We start from the raw sequence: 17363 nt of genomic DNA, 5'->3' as shown, positions 1-17363 counted from the left end.
ATGAGGAAGGGAAGTAACTTGAATGGTGAGAGAGGTTAGAAGCAATTTTTTTTTTTTTTTTATGATAGTCACAGAGAGAGAGAGAGAGGCAGAGACACAGGCGGAGGGAGAAGCAGGCTCCATGCACCGGGAGCCCCACGTGGGATTCGATCCCGGGTCTCCAGGATCGCCCCCTGGGCCAAAGGCAGGCGCCAAACCACTGCGCCACCCAGGGATCCCGGTTAGAAGCAATTTTATGGAGTGCGGAGTTAAGTAAAAGGACGGTGAAGGAAATTTGAGAATTCAGCTAAAGTCCAGCTCTCTTTAAATTATAGTTGTGCCTGCTGTTTATCTTAATTTCAGTATTGGGGAGTCATAATTATTTATTGAGCTCTAGTTGGAGTGGGGTTCTTACTATGTGTCATAACAGCTTTATACCAGAAGGGAGTTCCCATCATTGCCCCCAATATTGTAGAGATAAAACTGAGACATAGAAGTCAATGACAGAGAGAGGAAAGACAACACAGGTGCTAAGTGGCAGAGGCAGGCTCTGAACACAGGCATTCTGGTTGCAGAGAACAGTACGACTTGCAGTGTACATGCCTGGGAAAGGTGGTGTGATAAGAAATTGGAGGCAGACAGGGTGGGTGGGATGTATGAAGAGTTTAGAGACCTGAGTGTGCTAATGTGTGTTCTGAAGTTATCTGAGTTCAGGGAGGTAGGAAAGGAAGTAATCAAACTCTGGAGGCTGATAGGATTTTGAGAGTTGGGAGGTCAAAGAATGGGTTTAGGTGGAATTGGGTAGGGTGAAATACGGGGTGTTAAGAGTTGTGATGAGAAAGGGATTGGTCATTTGAGGTATAGCATTTCTGGTAATCCCAAGGCCACCATATAGTCTAAAAAAATGGCTATTTGTTTTTTTGTTTTTTTTTTTTTAATGGCTGAGGGTAACAAGAGAAGTCTTTGGACTAAAGAAGACTGAGGGATAGAAGATCCCTTAGAATAAAGGTTTTTGACTTTACTGCTTCAGTGATGGTTTTCCTGTTTGTGATATTTTATTAATTTGACATTGCTGCCTAAATAGTTTCTCTTTTATTTGACTTGAATAGTTGAGCTTTTTCTCTTTTCACACTACATATACTTACAAATTGTAATACACCTCTTATCCTACCAATTACTCCTACTTGATCTTTTGATCTTAGTAAAACATTTTAAGGTTTTCTTAATTGTTAAGCTTTAGTTACTAAAGTTAAGCAGTTTCTAGTTTAGTCATAACTAATTCAGTCAAATTAAATATTAAGATATATATATTAAGATAGTATATTTTACTATATTTGCAGTTTAATCTCTAAACAATGAGGTGAAATTCAGCAAAATCTTTTTTTTTTAAAGATTTTATTTATTTATTCATGAGAGACACACACATACAGAGGCAGAGACACAAGCAGAGAGAGAAGCAGGCTCCCCACAAGGAGCCCGATGTGGGAATTGATCCTGGATCCCAGGATCACACCTTGAGCTGAAGGTAGATGCTCAACTGCTGAGCCACCCAGGCATCCCTCAGCAAAATCTTTTTTAAAGAGCAGACATTACAGAGAAAATACTGAATTTTTTAAAATAAACTTTGAGAATAATTTTAGACTTACAGAAAAGTGCAAGGTGATACAGAAGTTTCTCATAACCCCACAGCCAGTTTCCCTTATTAACATTTTAACATTAGTAGGGTACATTTGTCACAATTCATGAATATTGATACATTATTATTAACTAAAGTCCCTACTGTATTCAGATTTCCTTAGTTTTCCTTTTTCTATCCCAGGACCCCAGCCAGGATACCACTTTACATTTAGTTGTATCTCCTTAGACTACTCTTTGTTGTGACAGTTTCTCAGACTTTTGTTGTTTTTGAGGAGTACTGGTCAGGTGTTTTGTGGAATATTTCTCAATTTGAGTTTCTCATGTTTTTCTCATGATTAGACTTGGATCATGGGGTTTGGGGAGGAAGACCACAGAAGTAAAGTACCATTCCCATGACAGCATATCAGGCCTACATGCTATAAACATGACTTATCACTTGATGTTTTCCTTGTTTACCTGGCTGAAGTAACATTTGTTAGATTTCTCAATTTTTAAGTTACTCTCTCAATCCTACCTGCTTTCTATCCTGAACTCTGGAAGGAAGTCACTATGAATAGCTCCCCTCTTGAGGAGTGAGGAGTTATGCCTTTCCTTGTTGAGAGTGCAATATCTACAGAAATTATTTATAATTATTCTGCATAGGATATTTATCTTTTCTCCTTCAATCACTTATTCCTTCATTCATTTATATTACTATGGATTCCTGGATTTATTTTATACTTCAAGTGTTTTTAAAATGTTACAGCTTTTGCCATTGAACTCTTTCAGTTGGTTTCTGTGTCCCTTTGCTATAACCTCACCATTTTGTTTTTTGAGTACTTCCTTACTTTCTGGCAGTAAAAAATATGCTGGATTCATACTGTATATTCTCTGTTCCAGCCCTAGAATCAGCTGTGTCTCAAAGAGCCCTGATTCCTTTTATTGGAGAATGGTATTAGAGACCATGGTATAGGCTCTGGGTGTCCTCATTGTTACTGGGGCATCATTGTTTCTATAATTTCCCAGATAACAACTGGGAAATATACTAGCCTGTGTATACACAGCTACCTATAATTATTCTATGTCCATAAATACACACATACACACACACACAATTAAGCTAAATGAATTCATACTGATGTTTCTAACTCTAACCCAGTATCATATGGCTCAATCTAGCCTCTTTTACTCACTTGTCAGTAATTTTCCACCCCAACAATGAGAAACCAGGTCCCTGCTTCACCATCAAACAAATGTACTTATTTGTTAAATCCCAATTTATATATATGGGTTTCAGAATTGCTAACTTGTTCCTCCATGACATGCAACTTTACCAACTAGAATACAGTGCTTGTGTATAGTTTTGTCTTTAGTCTTATAGCGACCGTTTCCAAAGTTACTTAGATCACCTGTGTTCACCGCACTTCCTACAGTAAGGTTATGTCATATATTTGTAAAGCACTTAGATTCTTTTATCACAGTCTAGATTCTATCCTGGCACTACCAAACTCCTGATATTTTAAAATTTGAAAAAAAAATTTGTACGCATTTTTCATGCTGTTCTGTGGATTTTGACAAATGCATAACGTCATACAGTCAGTCACTACTACAATATCATATAGAATTGTTTCACCACCCTAAAATATCTCCTCTGCTTCACTTACTCTCTACCCTCTTTCTCTCTCCCTGAACCTCTGGTAACTACTGATATGTTTTCTGTTTTTATAGTTTTGCTTTTTCTGGGATGTTATATAAATGGAATCATACTGTGGGTATTGTTTTCAGAATGGCTTTTATTTAGTAATCTGCACTTAAGATTTATCCATGTGGTTATGTAAATTGGTAGTTTGTCCTCTTTATTGCTGAATGACATTCAATTGTGTGGATATACCACAATTTGCTTATCCATTCACCTACTGAATAACATCTTAGTTGCTTGCTTCCAGTTTTTTGCAATTATAAATAAACCTGATGTAAAAATTTGCATGTAATTTTTTTGTGTGGACATAAATTTTCAAATCAGTTGGAAAAATACCTAGGAGAGTGGTTGCTGGATTGTGTGCTATGAATATGTTTAGTGTTATAACTGACATTGTTTTCCAAAGTGGCTTTACTGTTTTATTCTCACCAGCAATGCTTGAGAGTTCCGTTGCTCCGTATCCTTGCCAGCAATTGGTATTGCCAAAATTTTGGATTTTATCATTTTTATAGATATGTAGTAGTATCTCATTGTTTTAATTTACGGTTTTCTAATGACAAATGATGTTTAACATCTTGTTCATATTCTTATTTTCCTTTTGTATATCTTCTCTGATGAGGTGTTTAAGATATTTTGCCCACATTTTAATTGGATTGTTGCCTTATTGTTGAGTTTTAAGAATTCCTTTTATATTTTGGATACAAGTACTTTATCCTAGATGTATTTTCTCCCAGTGCATGGGTATCTTTTTATTTTGTTTTAACGGTGCCTTTCACAGAGCAAGTTTTTAATTTTAGTAAAGTCCAACTTAATATTGTTTTCTATGATTGTGCTTTTGGTGTTATATCTAAAGTATTATCACCAAACCCAAGATCATGAAGATTTTCTCCTATGTTTTCTTCTAGAAGTTTCATAGTTTTTCATTTTATGTTTTAAGTCTGTGGTTCATTTTTAGTTAATTTTTGGATAAAATGTGAGGTCTCTGCCTAGGTTCATTTTTCTGCATATGAATATCCAATTGTTCCAGCTGTTTGTTGGAAAAACTATTCTTTCTCTATTGAATTCCCTTTACACTGTAGTGAAAAATCGATTGAGTATATTTGTGTGGGTCTGTTTCTGGGCTAAGACTGTTTTTTGTTTTTTTGGGTTTTTTTTGTTTTTTTTTTAAAACTCTCGTGGGTGTCCTGTCTGATGAGATTTCAATTCTCCAGGCCATTCCACTTCAGTTATTTTTTTTTTAATTTTTTATTCATTTATGATAGTCACAGAGAGAGGGGCAGAGGGAGAAGCAGGCTCCATGCACCGGGAGCCCCACGTGGGATTCGATCCCGGGTCTCCAGGATTGCGCCCTGGGCCAAAGGCAGGCGCCAAACCGCTGCGCCACCCAGGGATCCCTAAGACTGTTGATCTATTTGTTCTCTCACCAATGCCATGCTGTCTTGATTACTGTAGCTTTATATAGTAAGTAAGTCTTGAAAGTGGGTAGTATGTGTCTGCCAACTTTCTTCCTTTTCAGTATTATATTGGCTATTCTAGGCCCTTTGCCTCTCTATATAAATCTTAGGGGGATATTCACTGAATTTTAAAAACTGAAAACTAAAATTAAAATGGTTAATCCTTGGAGATACAGAGTAAATGTGATGCTTTTAAAAATTTTTTCCAGGTGGTTCTTTGAAGCTCTGAAGTATCCTAAGTTTTCCAAGGCTAACGTCATCAATGGAATACTCATGACAGTGGTGTTCTTCATCGTGCGGATTGCCCCAATACCTCCTTTTTATAGTTACATGTATTCCGTGTTAGGAACAGAAGCCTACATAAGGCTTGGATTTTTAATCCAATGTTCCTGGATCTCTACTTGTGTTGTTTTGGATATAATGAATGTCATGTGGATGATCAAAATTACAAAGGGTTGCATCAAAGTCATCTCTTTCATCAGACAAGAGAAAACCAAAAGTAGTCTTCAGAATGGAAAACTTGACTAAAAGTGGGCTGTTGATATGCATACTTCAGTACTATCTGCATTATATCTACTGATAGGATGAATTCTTGGCATGTTCTTGTACTTCTTATTAATTATATTTGTTATCGAGGATTTCAATCCTTTTTTTTTTTTAACCTTTAGAAAAGAGAAACTAAAACTTAGATTTTATTCCAAGATTTCTTTTCTGATTTTCTTCTGCAATATAAGCATGGATAAAATCTTAAAGGTTTAAATAAAAAAATTTCAAATATAGTGGTGAATCTTTTCAGAAATCTGTTAACCTGCATTGGTATTTTTCTCTGTGGAAAGATGACTATGCTAATTGGGTGCACTTAGTTTTATGTCACCAATTTTGCTGAAAGAATGGGAACTGCTTTTAAATTTGTAAATAGCTCTCAACATTTTGTTGTACTGCACTCACTTCTTACTATGGCTATCAATACCCGTGTAGGGTTTAATTTCTAAATTGTTAAAATGTTCTTTTTCTTAGGCTATTAGAAATGATGTATATTTTGTTTAGCTATGTTATCATCTATGAATGATAAAATATTTTTGCTTATTTTGGGAATATTTAATTCAGTCACAGAAAATACTTTAATTTTTAGATTTTTCAGGCCACTTTATTTCTATTTTTAACATTTTATCAAAGTATTGCTTTTTTATTTGTTGTAAGGCTTAAGATAGGTCTTACAGAGCCCCTTAAGAGATGAATTCCTCTTTCTAAAAATGCATGTTACAGATAATTATTTAGGCTGATGGGAGGAATTATTAAGAAAAAAGCTTTAACACTGCTGTCTCTGTTTCCCTTGCACTTTTTCCATGAAAAATATAACCTTTCTATTTGCTCTATCTGCAAAAACTCCTCTAAGTTCAGAACCCAACATCATCAGTACCAAAGTGTTATGCAGTATCTATCTGTCACGCTCCTAACGTAGGCCTCTTAATGAGACCAAAACTCCAAAAGAGTCAGAATTCATATTTTATTCACAGTTTACACCCATACTTGCTTAACCAACATTTTGAGTGCTTTGGATATCTGTCTTTCCTAAAGAACAGGAAAAAAATAGATAATTTAATCTAAATATTCTGATTATTAACATCCTTCTCCCGTGTGGTGATAAATGGTTGGTGACTCCCCTTTTTTTGGTTTTGGGTTTTTTTTTTGTGTATCTTGTAAGTATATGTTTACTATTTCTTTGATTCTTACAACCCAAATATAGAATTATAATAGTTAACTATTATTGCCTTTATTTTTCTCAAGTACTTTAATGATTGTTCTCACCTAAGGAAGAAATTTAATCAGTGACAGCTGCTTGAATTTGATTGAACCCAACCCAAAAGATCTAATCCACTCAGTTTCTCAGCTGGTAGGAGAATGATTTCCTTTCATTGTCCATGTTATGATGGTGAAGGGAGGCTGGCTGGATAGATCAGACTGATTTGATCTGATTTGATTGATTTGGCTGTTTAATGCAGAGAGAGCCTGATAAGTTTTAGAACATTTAAAGAAAGTAACTGAAATCTCAGTCAATAACTCAATGAGAAAATCAAATTTATTGGCTTACAGTAAGTACACTTATTTTTGAAAGATAAAGTAATGTATAGGTATTTGTTTTTAAAGCTACTAATATTAAATTGATAATTTGATACCAATTTAGTGCCTTTGACATCACAGGCACTTAAATGCGTGTTGGTTGTTTAGAGGGAGTAGGAAAGCACATGGTTTTATCTTGTTCTTTTCTTGCTCTTTTGCAAGAAAACTGGATTTTTAAGTGGAAAATATTTATATTAGAAAACTATTTTGGAAATTCATTCCTTTAAAAAGAAACAAAAATTGAAGTAAATATTTTTGACTCTTGGGATATTTCTATAGTTTCTGAACACAGATTTTAAATCCACCATCAAAATGAAGACAATATAAAGCAATATATTGCAATGTATTGTAATATAAAGCTCACTGATAAGTGAGTTTCCATATAGCAGTTTCAGTTTTTATAGTTGCTATTTCATGCTTAAAACTTTATTTTTGCTTTCATTAACAGCACTTTTCATTAGTATAGCTACTCACAAAACAAGTGTTTAAAATACAATGTTTTGAACCAAAGTTCACTATTCCCTTTAGTCAGCAAATCTTATTTTATGCTGGCTGCATGACAGCTAATTCAACATCCAGATTCAATATCCAAAAGTAGAAGCTACATATTTCCTTGTACAACATGCATGAAATGGAAAAGACACTACAAACTGCCATACTACTTTAAGTCAGATCTTTACAGGAGCTATACTTTGCTGTTCTGTGATTGTATCCACCTACCTAAGATACAAGGAGTTAAAGACAGAACATATCATTTATTAAACGATGAATTTTTCATTTATTAAATGACTAACTTTTGCTAGACATTTTACATATTAAGTATTTTGACTGGATTAATTTAAATCTATTAGGCATTCTGAATTTAACAACTATTAAAATATTTGTAGAAAATAAAAGGAAATTGGTATAAATTTTTAAGCAATTCTATTTTTATAGAAAAAGATTAGTGACAAACCTGTAACTATAAAGGTGTTCTTTGAATGTGTAGTAGTCTAAAAAATAAAAATTCTTACAAAATTTTGAAAGTGAATGAAAATCAACTAAATAGCATGCAAGATCATAGATTCTGCATCTGTTATTTGGGAGAATTTAAAAATTATGAACTTGAGTTTGTAGAATTTGCACTCGTGTCTGAAATCTTTCTAGTAAGTATTGTTTGCATTTATTTAAAACTCAAAATGGAGTTATATAAGTGCAAAGAAATTAACTCATGTGTAACTTGTGTCTTGATGCCTTATGGTAAGTTAAGATGTAATTTTTATTTCAACTGTTTAGTTTTGTTGTTTCATGGGCCAGTGCTATGTTTGTAGAAATAATAATGTCTTTACCATTCCTAAGGGTGATTGATATACCGAGGATGCCCCAGTACTATTGTAAAGGTCTTATTTTTAAAAACTGCCTAGTTTATAGGTGTTTGAATCAAATTCTTTTCTAAATTTTAATCTGTTTGGCTCAACTTCTTGCTAAAGTGTCAGTTTCTAAATTGTACACTTTCTCTGAGGTGCATTGGGTGTTCGGAGAACGATTCTTCACAGATATAAGGGCCAGCTTTACAGCTGGTTACACCTTTTGTCATCATGCATCAGAAAAAGTCCTGTCATGGAGATATATAGGGGAAAGTGTAATATTCATGTTTGTTCTGTTTCATTTTTAAGGGAAATAAACGTGTTCCAAAAGACACTATTAAAATAAATGTTTGAACAAATTTCAGTTTCTAGGTTACTGCTAACTCCAATGTGTAAATATACATATGAATCAGCTTTCAGTGGTCCAGGCTATTGCTTAAAATTGAAAAGTCCATGTAATTGTTGACATCATAGTTTTACTTTATGGAAGACTATGTATCTGTGTGTCTTGGGTTCCAGAAGAAGTACATATAACTTTATCAGAAATGTGGCACAGCATTTCTCCACCAGTATGAACCAACACAGCAGTGAGACCCCTCCTGTGTTTAGAGATCCTGGGCACACAAACAAACTGCCCAGCCTTAACCACAACTTGATTGATGACAGGCACAATCCCTTAAAGCTACTGCAAGGGATTTTTCACACGAAGCATATGTGGCACGTGTGAGAACAATGAGAAGCCAGCAGGACCTGGAGTTGGAGACACCATGACTGATTTTCCTTTAAAAGGCATGATGTCCCTCCCTCATCTAAAGGTTGTTCTCTGAATTCCTTCAGCCCTTCCAACTCATCCTCCTAACACCCTTAAGACTATGCCAGCACCTTTCAACTTTTGAGGCTTCCCCATACCCATAAGTGTTCTGATCTGTTGTGGCAAATTTCAAAGTTTTCAAGTACGTTTTTCAATTGAAAAAAGCATTGCAATACGTTTAAGTAGAGGTCAGCAAACCATAATTGCTAAGAGGCTATCAGAAGCCATTTAGTACTTAATACTTGTTACAAGATGAAACAAGGCTAATAAGGTTATGGTTTTATTGAGAAAAACATCTGTAGTCTCTTTCTTAGACTGGCTTAGCAGTAAGAGCTTTATATATATTTCAGCTATGGATTCATTGTAGACCTATAAATTATCTAAATGCTCTTCCTTAGACCCCATGGCAGGAGGAGGAAATGAAGTAGCTCTGTGTTATGAGGCCGTTAGGAGGAGGGGCTGCCGGTGTGTGGCAGCGTTACTGGGTCCTGCTCTTTAACTGAGCAAATTTAGTTATGGTCATGTTTCTTTTAAAAACAAGCTTACCAGCAAGTGGATTACTCAGCATGTTTTACAAGTGCAACACCCATGGACTAGAGCCCTATCCCTCTCTAGCCCAGACCTCAAACTGCCTCTACCAGCCTTGATATTAAGTTGTACCTTTATTTGAAGATGTTTTGGATAGCAGTGGAGAACTGAAGGCTAGCTGCTAAAATTGGTTTGTTTGCATTGAAAATGTTTACACTGAGTCCCTTGCTACACCATAAACCATTTGTTTGCATTGAAAATGTCTACAGCAAACTAGACAGTTTTGATATCAGGCCCTATATTTAAGACCAAAAACAATGAGAAGTATTTCTAAATCTTAAAGATATAAATACAATACCTCTGGCTGAAAACTCGTTAATCATCATCTGTATATTTTTTCTTTATATTTTACATAATTTTTTCCTGTAATTAAGTGTGCATTAGGTATTTGCTACTTCTTAGTTAATGAAGCCTAAAAATATAACTGTAAATAAAATATGCTATATATTTTTCTGTTTCTTGCTTGGTTTGCTTCTAGTATCATTATGTCTACTTTCTACTTAAAGAATTTTTGCATAGATGATACTCTTAATAGTAACTAGAATGAGTTATGAGTATTTTTGGTAATTATTAGAATTTATAATAACTTTTAGACATGGATTTCATTTGAAAAAGCTACTTGGAAATTACAGCAAATGTGATAACTCTAGTGATACACAAAATTTTTTTCTGGGAATATACATTACTATTTAATTGTTATAAAGATTTTGGAAGTCTTTCAAAATACATTTAACATTTTGAGAAACACACCTTCTAATTTATTTCCATAAGGCTGAATGAAAAACTCTTATTTACAAAATGTGAGACTTGGTAATTTATAAACAAGTGTTATTCAGATTTATTAGCAATTAAAATAGCAATTTAGTATTCTTTGGTCATTGGTTGTGCTTAATTTGAAGGGGATTAATTAATATCTCTAGGTAATTCCCTTAAAAATGTTAAATGTTTGTATATTTTATTTGTATGTGTGCCAGTTCAAAGTATATGCAAGTTCTAAGCAATAATCTGCATGTTACACAAGGTTGGTCTTCCTTTGTCATGACAAATTTTATTTGATCTTGATTTTAAGAATGTGTATAAAATCAATATCCTATATATATAAATCGTCCCTCCTCCCAATGAAAACCGTAAAATTTTCCTGTGTTAGAACACTAATGTGGTGCAAAGCTTTGTATTTTGTGGGAAAAAAATTAATAAAATCACAATTATTTAGTGCAAAAGTCTGAGTCTGCAAAGTGTACATTTTCATAGTAATTGATGAATAGATGATAAAAATTACTTTCCTCAAATCTCTTCCAGCTCTTGAATCCTAAAGCTAATATTTTTCTTCAAGATGTTTGTAGAGCTTGTTTACCCTCTTCCCTCCCTTTTCTCCCTGAGGTCCCTGCCTTTTAACAAACCAGGAGGGGAAGCAGGCATTATAGTCATGCTTGTTGATGGAAGGAATGGTGCTATCTAATCCATAGGCTCTTTCAGATTAAGTAAAACTTTTGCAGTTATGTTTTTAATCTCCTTCCTCGTGTTCTTTAGGCCTCTCATGTGGTCTCAAGTGTTTTTTGCCAAATGTCTTGGCTGGAGTTTCTCCCTTCTCAAATTGCCCATGTCTGAATTTTGCATCTTGGTCTGAGAATATCCAGTAGATCAGGAAGCAGAAAGCTAATTGAATAGAATACTGAAGTGGTTTGGCCTTTGGAGAGAGTACCATGAGTCATGCTTCAGAACATGCCTAAAATGTTGTGTCAAGACTGGCAAAGGAACAGCTGAATTTCAAAATTAAAATAGCAGCCACAGCTGTTAGTGGAGACAGGCCACAGGTAAAATTACAAGGATTCAGAACTGTTCTAAGCAAGTGTAAATGGGTGCTCTCTCTCACACCTCAGCTTGTTTCAAAGATGAGCCACCCGTCTTGGTTTTTTTTTCCTAGTCTTTACCAAAGTTAACTTACTGCGTTCCCTCCTTGTTGATGGTTCTTAAAACTGCACAGAATAAGCAAGTTGGCAAGTTTGCAATTTTCCCCTTTCTAGTAACTGATAATCTGTTCCTAGATGCTTCTCATAAATTGGACTCTTCAAATAAGGTCTATGCACACCGAATCTACTTGAGTAGCCCATTGTTTCAGCGCTCCTAGGCTTGGAGCTTGACTCCCCTATTGGCTAAATAGCCCCTTCCTCTTTTATCTATCTCCAGCTAAATTCTGCTACATCTTGTTATGTCATTTTACCAAATCATTAGTTATACTATTTCAGAAATTATCTAAGCAGAACTTTCAAAGAAGGGGACTTGTAGGGAGAAATGAAAAGTAATATGGATTATAGGCTGCATTTTTATGGAGGATAAAGTTCAAGGATAGATAGAAATTTGGGAAGAATGACATAGAAAAGTAGAGATAAAAGATCTCAAGGAACAGGAAAGCCAAAATAAGAACATGCTCTGTAGGTAAACATTGCATTTGGGGTAATATGAACCCATCAAAATGAATATAGTGAAATTCATGTGCACATTACAATAATGTTTGTCTTCATTAAAATGCAATGTAAGCACTCATTATATGTGCCTTTTTTCTTCAAATTTTTATTTAAATTCCAGTTAACATGCAGTGCTATATTGGTTTCTGGTGTACAGTTTAGTGACTCATCACAAGTGCCGTCCTTAATCCCCATCATCCATTTAACCCATCCCCCCTGCCCAAACATTGGTTTTGTTTCTTAAATTTCACATGAGTGAAATCATATAGTATTTGTCTTTATTTTTTTAAAGGATTTTATTTATTTATTCATGAGAGACACAGAGAGAGAGAGACAGAGACAGACTCAGGCTCCATGCAGAGAGCCCGACGTGGGACCCGATCCCAGGTCTCCAGGATCACGCCCTGGGCTGAAGGCAGGTGCTAAACCGCTGAGCCACTCGGGCTGCCCAGTATTTGTCTTTATATATATATATGTATATATATGCAGGTATGCTGTATGACTGTGTGTATCTATCATCTATCTTGGTAGTGTGTCACCCACTGCTGACAGATGTCTCCGTGCAGAGGCAGGAATGAGGGGCCACCCTCCTGGAGCAGTGATTTTAGTGGACTGTCTGAGCCTGCAGAAGACCCCAAGTCCAAGTCTGTTGTGATTACAAAACACCCAACTGTGCCCGACAGTTAAGCTTTGTGAAATAATTTGTGTTGTCAGACTCATCATGAGAGGTTTTAGAAAATGAAGTTTTGAAAGTATACTGTGTTGTGGACAGAAAGGATGTACGAATGGATATGGCACAAGACTGTAGGATTTTGTTTGAATTGTAAATTAGGAAAGAGCAATTTGCAAAGAGTGAAGTATCCAAGGGCCAAAGGTATTGGTGAAAAAGTATCTTAATCTCTGTGAGTCTTAGTCTTGTTATCTGTAAAGTTATGTTTTATGTATCTCCTGACTTTCCTTCCAGCTCTCCTATCCTATTAGTAAGAGCTTTTACTTGAAACAAAGCAATTACAACAGAGCAAGTATAGCTTTAAGGCTTAGTGATGTGATTGGAATGGCATCTGAGGGAGATTCTCAGTGTCAGATGAATGGGAGTACAGAAATAGGCTAGTGATGGAGAAATTGGCCAAGCAACTGCAAAGTGGTTAAGCCTGATGCATGGCCTTGGACAAGGAAGAAAGACAGAAGGGCCAGATCTGCTAAATATTGCAAAGAGAGAACCAGAAGGCTTTAGAAAAACTGAATATAACTCACGAATAAAGCTGCGGAACTGAGAGGTGACAGATGCCACTGGATGTGATGTCAGAACATGGGGAGCCGAGGACTCAGCAAGATGTTGGAGAATGGCAACAGCTCTTCAGAGATGCTGTGGATGAGAGGGAAGAGGGAAGTCAAGGTCTCAGGCATTTTCTATACATGAGGAAAGGCAAAGTACAGTAGTTGGAAGAGCAGAATGGAGCCTGTGGTAAACTTTTAACATAATGGCCACTTGGAGAATTCATTCTGGGGGAAAGAAATGTCTCAAAGTGCCTCACTATGGTGACTTGCATTGCTTTTCTCCTCATGTCTGAATAACGGTCTTGCCCTGAACCCTCGTATTTGTGTATTCAAGATTCCTGAGTGTCACTGACCCATAGTTTCCCCACAACCCTTTCAGGTCTGCTGTCTGTCCTCGTGACTCAATGCTGCCCATGGTGTCAGTCCAGCCCTCTCTCGTCAAAGAGTTTGGGTAAAGTTTAGAGAGGATGACTAGAATATAAGGCCCTTCTGGGGAGTCTGGCTGCAGGTCGGTAGTTGGATACTGCTGCAGACAGAGCTACAGCCTTGCGGAGGGGTTTGACTGCCTAGGAGAGGTGGTCATTGGATGGTGAGGGTGGAGGGCAAAGTTCAAAGCAGACAGCAGAAGCCCACGTAACCTGGAGCAGGTTCAGGGAGGCTGTTGTGAATGTGTTAGGTCTCCAGTTTCTGTGTCTGAATTGCTAGGAAGATGTCATGGAGAACACTCTAAATCGTTCCCTCTTGGACTGCTATACAGTCTCCTAATTGGTCTTTCCCAGTATACACTACCTCCCTGCCCATCTGTCACACATGCTACTGACTCATTTTTGAACACATCTTCAATATGTGTCACAGCCCTGATCTGAATTTCTGAATATTCTGAGTAAAATACTCCCAAGTCTAAACTCCTTCAACCAAATTTAAAGTTCTTGGTGATTTTACCCTATCCTATCTATCTAACTTCCAGCAGGTTGGTTCTACTATCTGCACCTGTTCATCCAAGCTGCATGCCTTTGCACTTGCTATGCCTCAAGTTTGGAAACCCTTGCCTCTCACAGATCTGTCACCTACTTTAACCTCAAGACACATACTAAGAAAATTCTTTTTTTTCTCCACTAAAAACAAAACAAACACATTCAGGTGAAGTGGAGAATACATTTATTAAATCATGAGAGAGAGAGACAGACAGCAAGGGGAGGAGCAGAGGCAAAGGGACAAGCAGACTCCACACTGAGTGCAGAGACCAACTTGGGGCTCAATCTTATGACCTTGAGATCATGACCTGAGCCAAAATGAAGAGTTAGACACTTAACCAACTGAGCCATCTGGGCACACCAAATCATGTTAATATTTATTAAGCACTGGTTAGATTGCCAAGAGGTCTTCTGGAACAACCAGGATAAATAAACTCATTCTTTACTGAGCCTGGATCTCAGAACTTTCTGTCTTGGGGAAGCTTCTATGGCCATAGCCAAGCTGTTATGTTTTCTCTCAAAGAAATTAGTTCATCCACTCCCACTGGCTGGAACAAGTAGTGGGAGCTCAGCCCTCCTCAGGCTTCTGCACAGACTTTGTTATTTTGAGTAACATGGTGGAAAGACTTGATCTGGGAGTCTGAAACCTGGATTCCAGTTCCAGCTTACCACCTACTTGTGACCTATGTAGGCGAGTGTTCTCACCTTCTTGGCATTTGTTTTCACCTGTAAGGTGAGAAGTTCAACTGGATGAATTTAAGGCTCCTTTTCTTTCAAGTTCATCATTCTATGATAAGAGTAATTAAGGGCAGCCCTGGTGGCACAGCGGTTTAGCACCACCTGCAGCCCAGAGCATGATCCTGGAGTCCTGGGATCCAGTCCCACATCAGGCTCTCTACATGGAGCCTGCTTCTCCCTCTGCCTGTGTCTCTGCCTCTCTCTCTCTCTCTGTATCTCTATGAATAAATAAATAAAATCTTTAAAATTTTTTAAAAAGAGTAATTAAAATCAAGGTTGGGGTATATAGCCCAGGTTATGGCAAGCTAATTTCTGTCAGCCAGCAATTCTACAATATTGGTTTCAGTTGCTAAGTTTTTGGAGGTGGCTTAAATTCTAACTTTGATTGTAACTGTGTGCCCTTGAGTAAGGCCCCTTGTTTATGACTCCATCTTCCTCACTTGTAAAAGGAGATGGTATCACTTGCAATCGATGAACCTAGCCAAAAGAGTCTGAGTGTAATATTTGCTAAGTGCTTCAAGATTCTTCAGGAAAAGAGATAAAGTTTTAATGATGTACTTTCCCACTATACTTGAAGCCAAGTTGATTTTTAAAATACTCTTCCTAGTGTTAACCTCTGAAAGATATAAACATCTCCATTATGGTATCCAAACTGGAACCCCTTTTCTTTATTTCCCACAAGAAAATATAATCAGAAAGGAAAGCAAATGACTAATGAAAATGTAAACAGTAAGTTATTTATTCCTTTCTCACCAAAACAAAAACTCTGAATCCTCCAATTATCTTGAGAAGCCAGTCTACCACAAATGGGTCAATTACCTTGGTTGACTCAGTACTGGCTAATCAGACTTTCCATAAGATTGTTGTGTTCTTAGTAACTTTAAACGTAGTCTGCTAGGGTTATGTGGTGGCTCTGTGCAAAGTCAAGGCCAGGATGAACTGGGATGGGGAAACTATTCTGATGACGTTTGTTGTCTGTGAGTTAGTTGAGTGGTATACTTAGTTGTTTCTTGTAACTTTATTGGTCTTTGGATGACTGATAATGGAATTTTCTATAGAAAGATCCACTCTGGATTTTTACAATCAGTAGGTGGACTCTCTAAGACACCATGTCACGAAGAAAAGTAATGAAATAAGTAAATCTGCATTGCTCTAAGGGGAAAATGTGAATGATTCCTTAGCATTCTAATGAGTAAAAATAAATGCTAATTAGGATTTATGTTCTAAAGAATGGAGTGAGAAAATGGACGTGCCAGTATGTTAATTTGTTCTTTAAAAATGACTAACCCAAAAACTTTTATAACTTGGACCATTCTTTTTAGAAAGGCATCTAAACTGTGTGTATTGAAAACGTGAACCCAAAAAGAAGTCTACTCTCCACTGTCCATTCCCTTCATGACTCTCCAGTCATTAGCTTAAACTCTTAAATATCCTTATCCCAGATCTAACCAAATGCCTACATTTTGTATATTCAACTCAGGATCCAGAAATCTGCTGGAAAATCATTCAACTCTGTGTAATTGGAGCCACCACAAATTCATGGAATCGGTCATTCACTTTAAAAACATTGACACTTTAGGTACCAGGTACCATGCAAGCACAGGGTATATAAATATGGTGAACAAAACTGTCGAGGCCTTCTTGACAGGGAGCTAGAAGGGAGAGGTAAGGAGGAGGAAAGCATATATAGGTCAAGTGACTCTGTGAGCCCTGTCTTTCCTCTTTGATCTCAGATCTAGCATAGTGTTTCACATATAGTAAATCATGCAATCAAAAAAACATCTAGTCAGCACTTACTATGTGCCAGGCTCTATTTTAGGCTCTAGAGGACATCAGTGAACAAGGTAGACACAGAAGGCTCTGCTCTCTTAGAACCTACATTCTAGCCACTGGAAAACAATGGTAAACAAACTTGACAAAAAGCAATAAATATACAAGGTAATTTCAAGTAATAAGTGCTGGGAAAGAAAGAAATAACAGTGGGGGGTGGGGAGGGCACACCTGAGTGGCTCAGTCAGTTAAGCGTCTGCCTTTAGCTCAGGTCATGATCCCAGAGTCCTGGGATCAAGCCCCACATTGGGTTCCCTGATCAGTGGGAAGCCTGCTTTTCCCTCTCCCCTCCCCTTGCTCATGCTCTTGCACATTCTCACTCTCTCAAATAAATAAAATCCTTAAAAAAAAAGAAAAGACAGCTGGGATTGGGAGGCATTTTAGAAAGGCTACTTTGTGGAGATGACCCTTGCACTAAGACCATGCAGAACATACAGGTGTTGTGATGAGCACATTAGGTAGG

The 17363-nt window shown here is 36.8% G+C and overlaps 1 protein-coding gene across 6 annotated transcripts in view; it reads left to right on the top strand.

Annotated features, from left to right (window-relative positions):
• The window catches only part of LOC121486587 (TLC domain-containing protein 4-like), a 104758-nt gene extending 93923 nt beyond the window's left edge, over positions 1 to 10835 (top strand). For all 6 annotated transcript variants that reach the window (XM_041747564.1, XM_041747561.1, XM_041747563.1 and 3 more), the window contains one exon: positions 4959 to 10835. In XM_041747564.1, coding sequence (XP_041603498.1) covers positions 4959 to 5277 — 319 coding nt within the window. In that variant the 3' untranslated portion in view covers positions 5278 to 10835. The remainder of the gene's footprint in view (positions 1 to 4958) is intronic.
• Positions 10836 to 17363: the final 6528 nt, after the last annotated feature.

Source organism: Vulpes lagopus, chromosome 3 (assembly GCF_018345385.1).
Source record: "Vulpes lagopus strain Blue_001 chromosome 3, ASM1834538v1, whole genome shotgun sequence".
NCBI classification, from domain to species: Eukaryota; Metazoa; Chordata; class Mammalia; order Carnivora; family Canidae; genus Vulpes; species Vulpes lagopus.
Note: the sequence above shows the minus strand (reverse complement) of the source record. Positions and strands in the feature narration are given on the sequence as shown.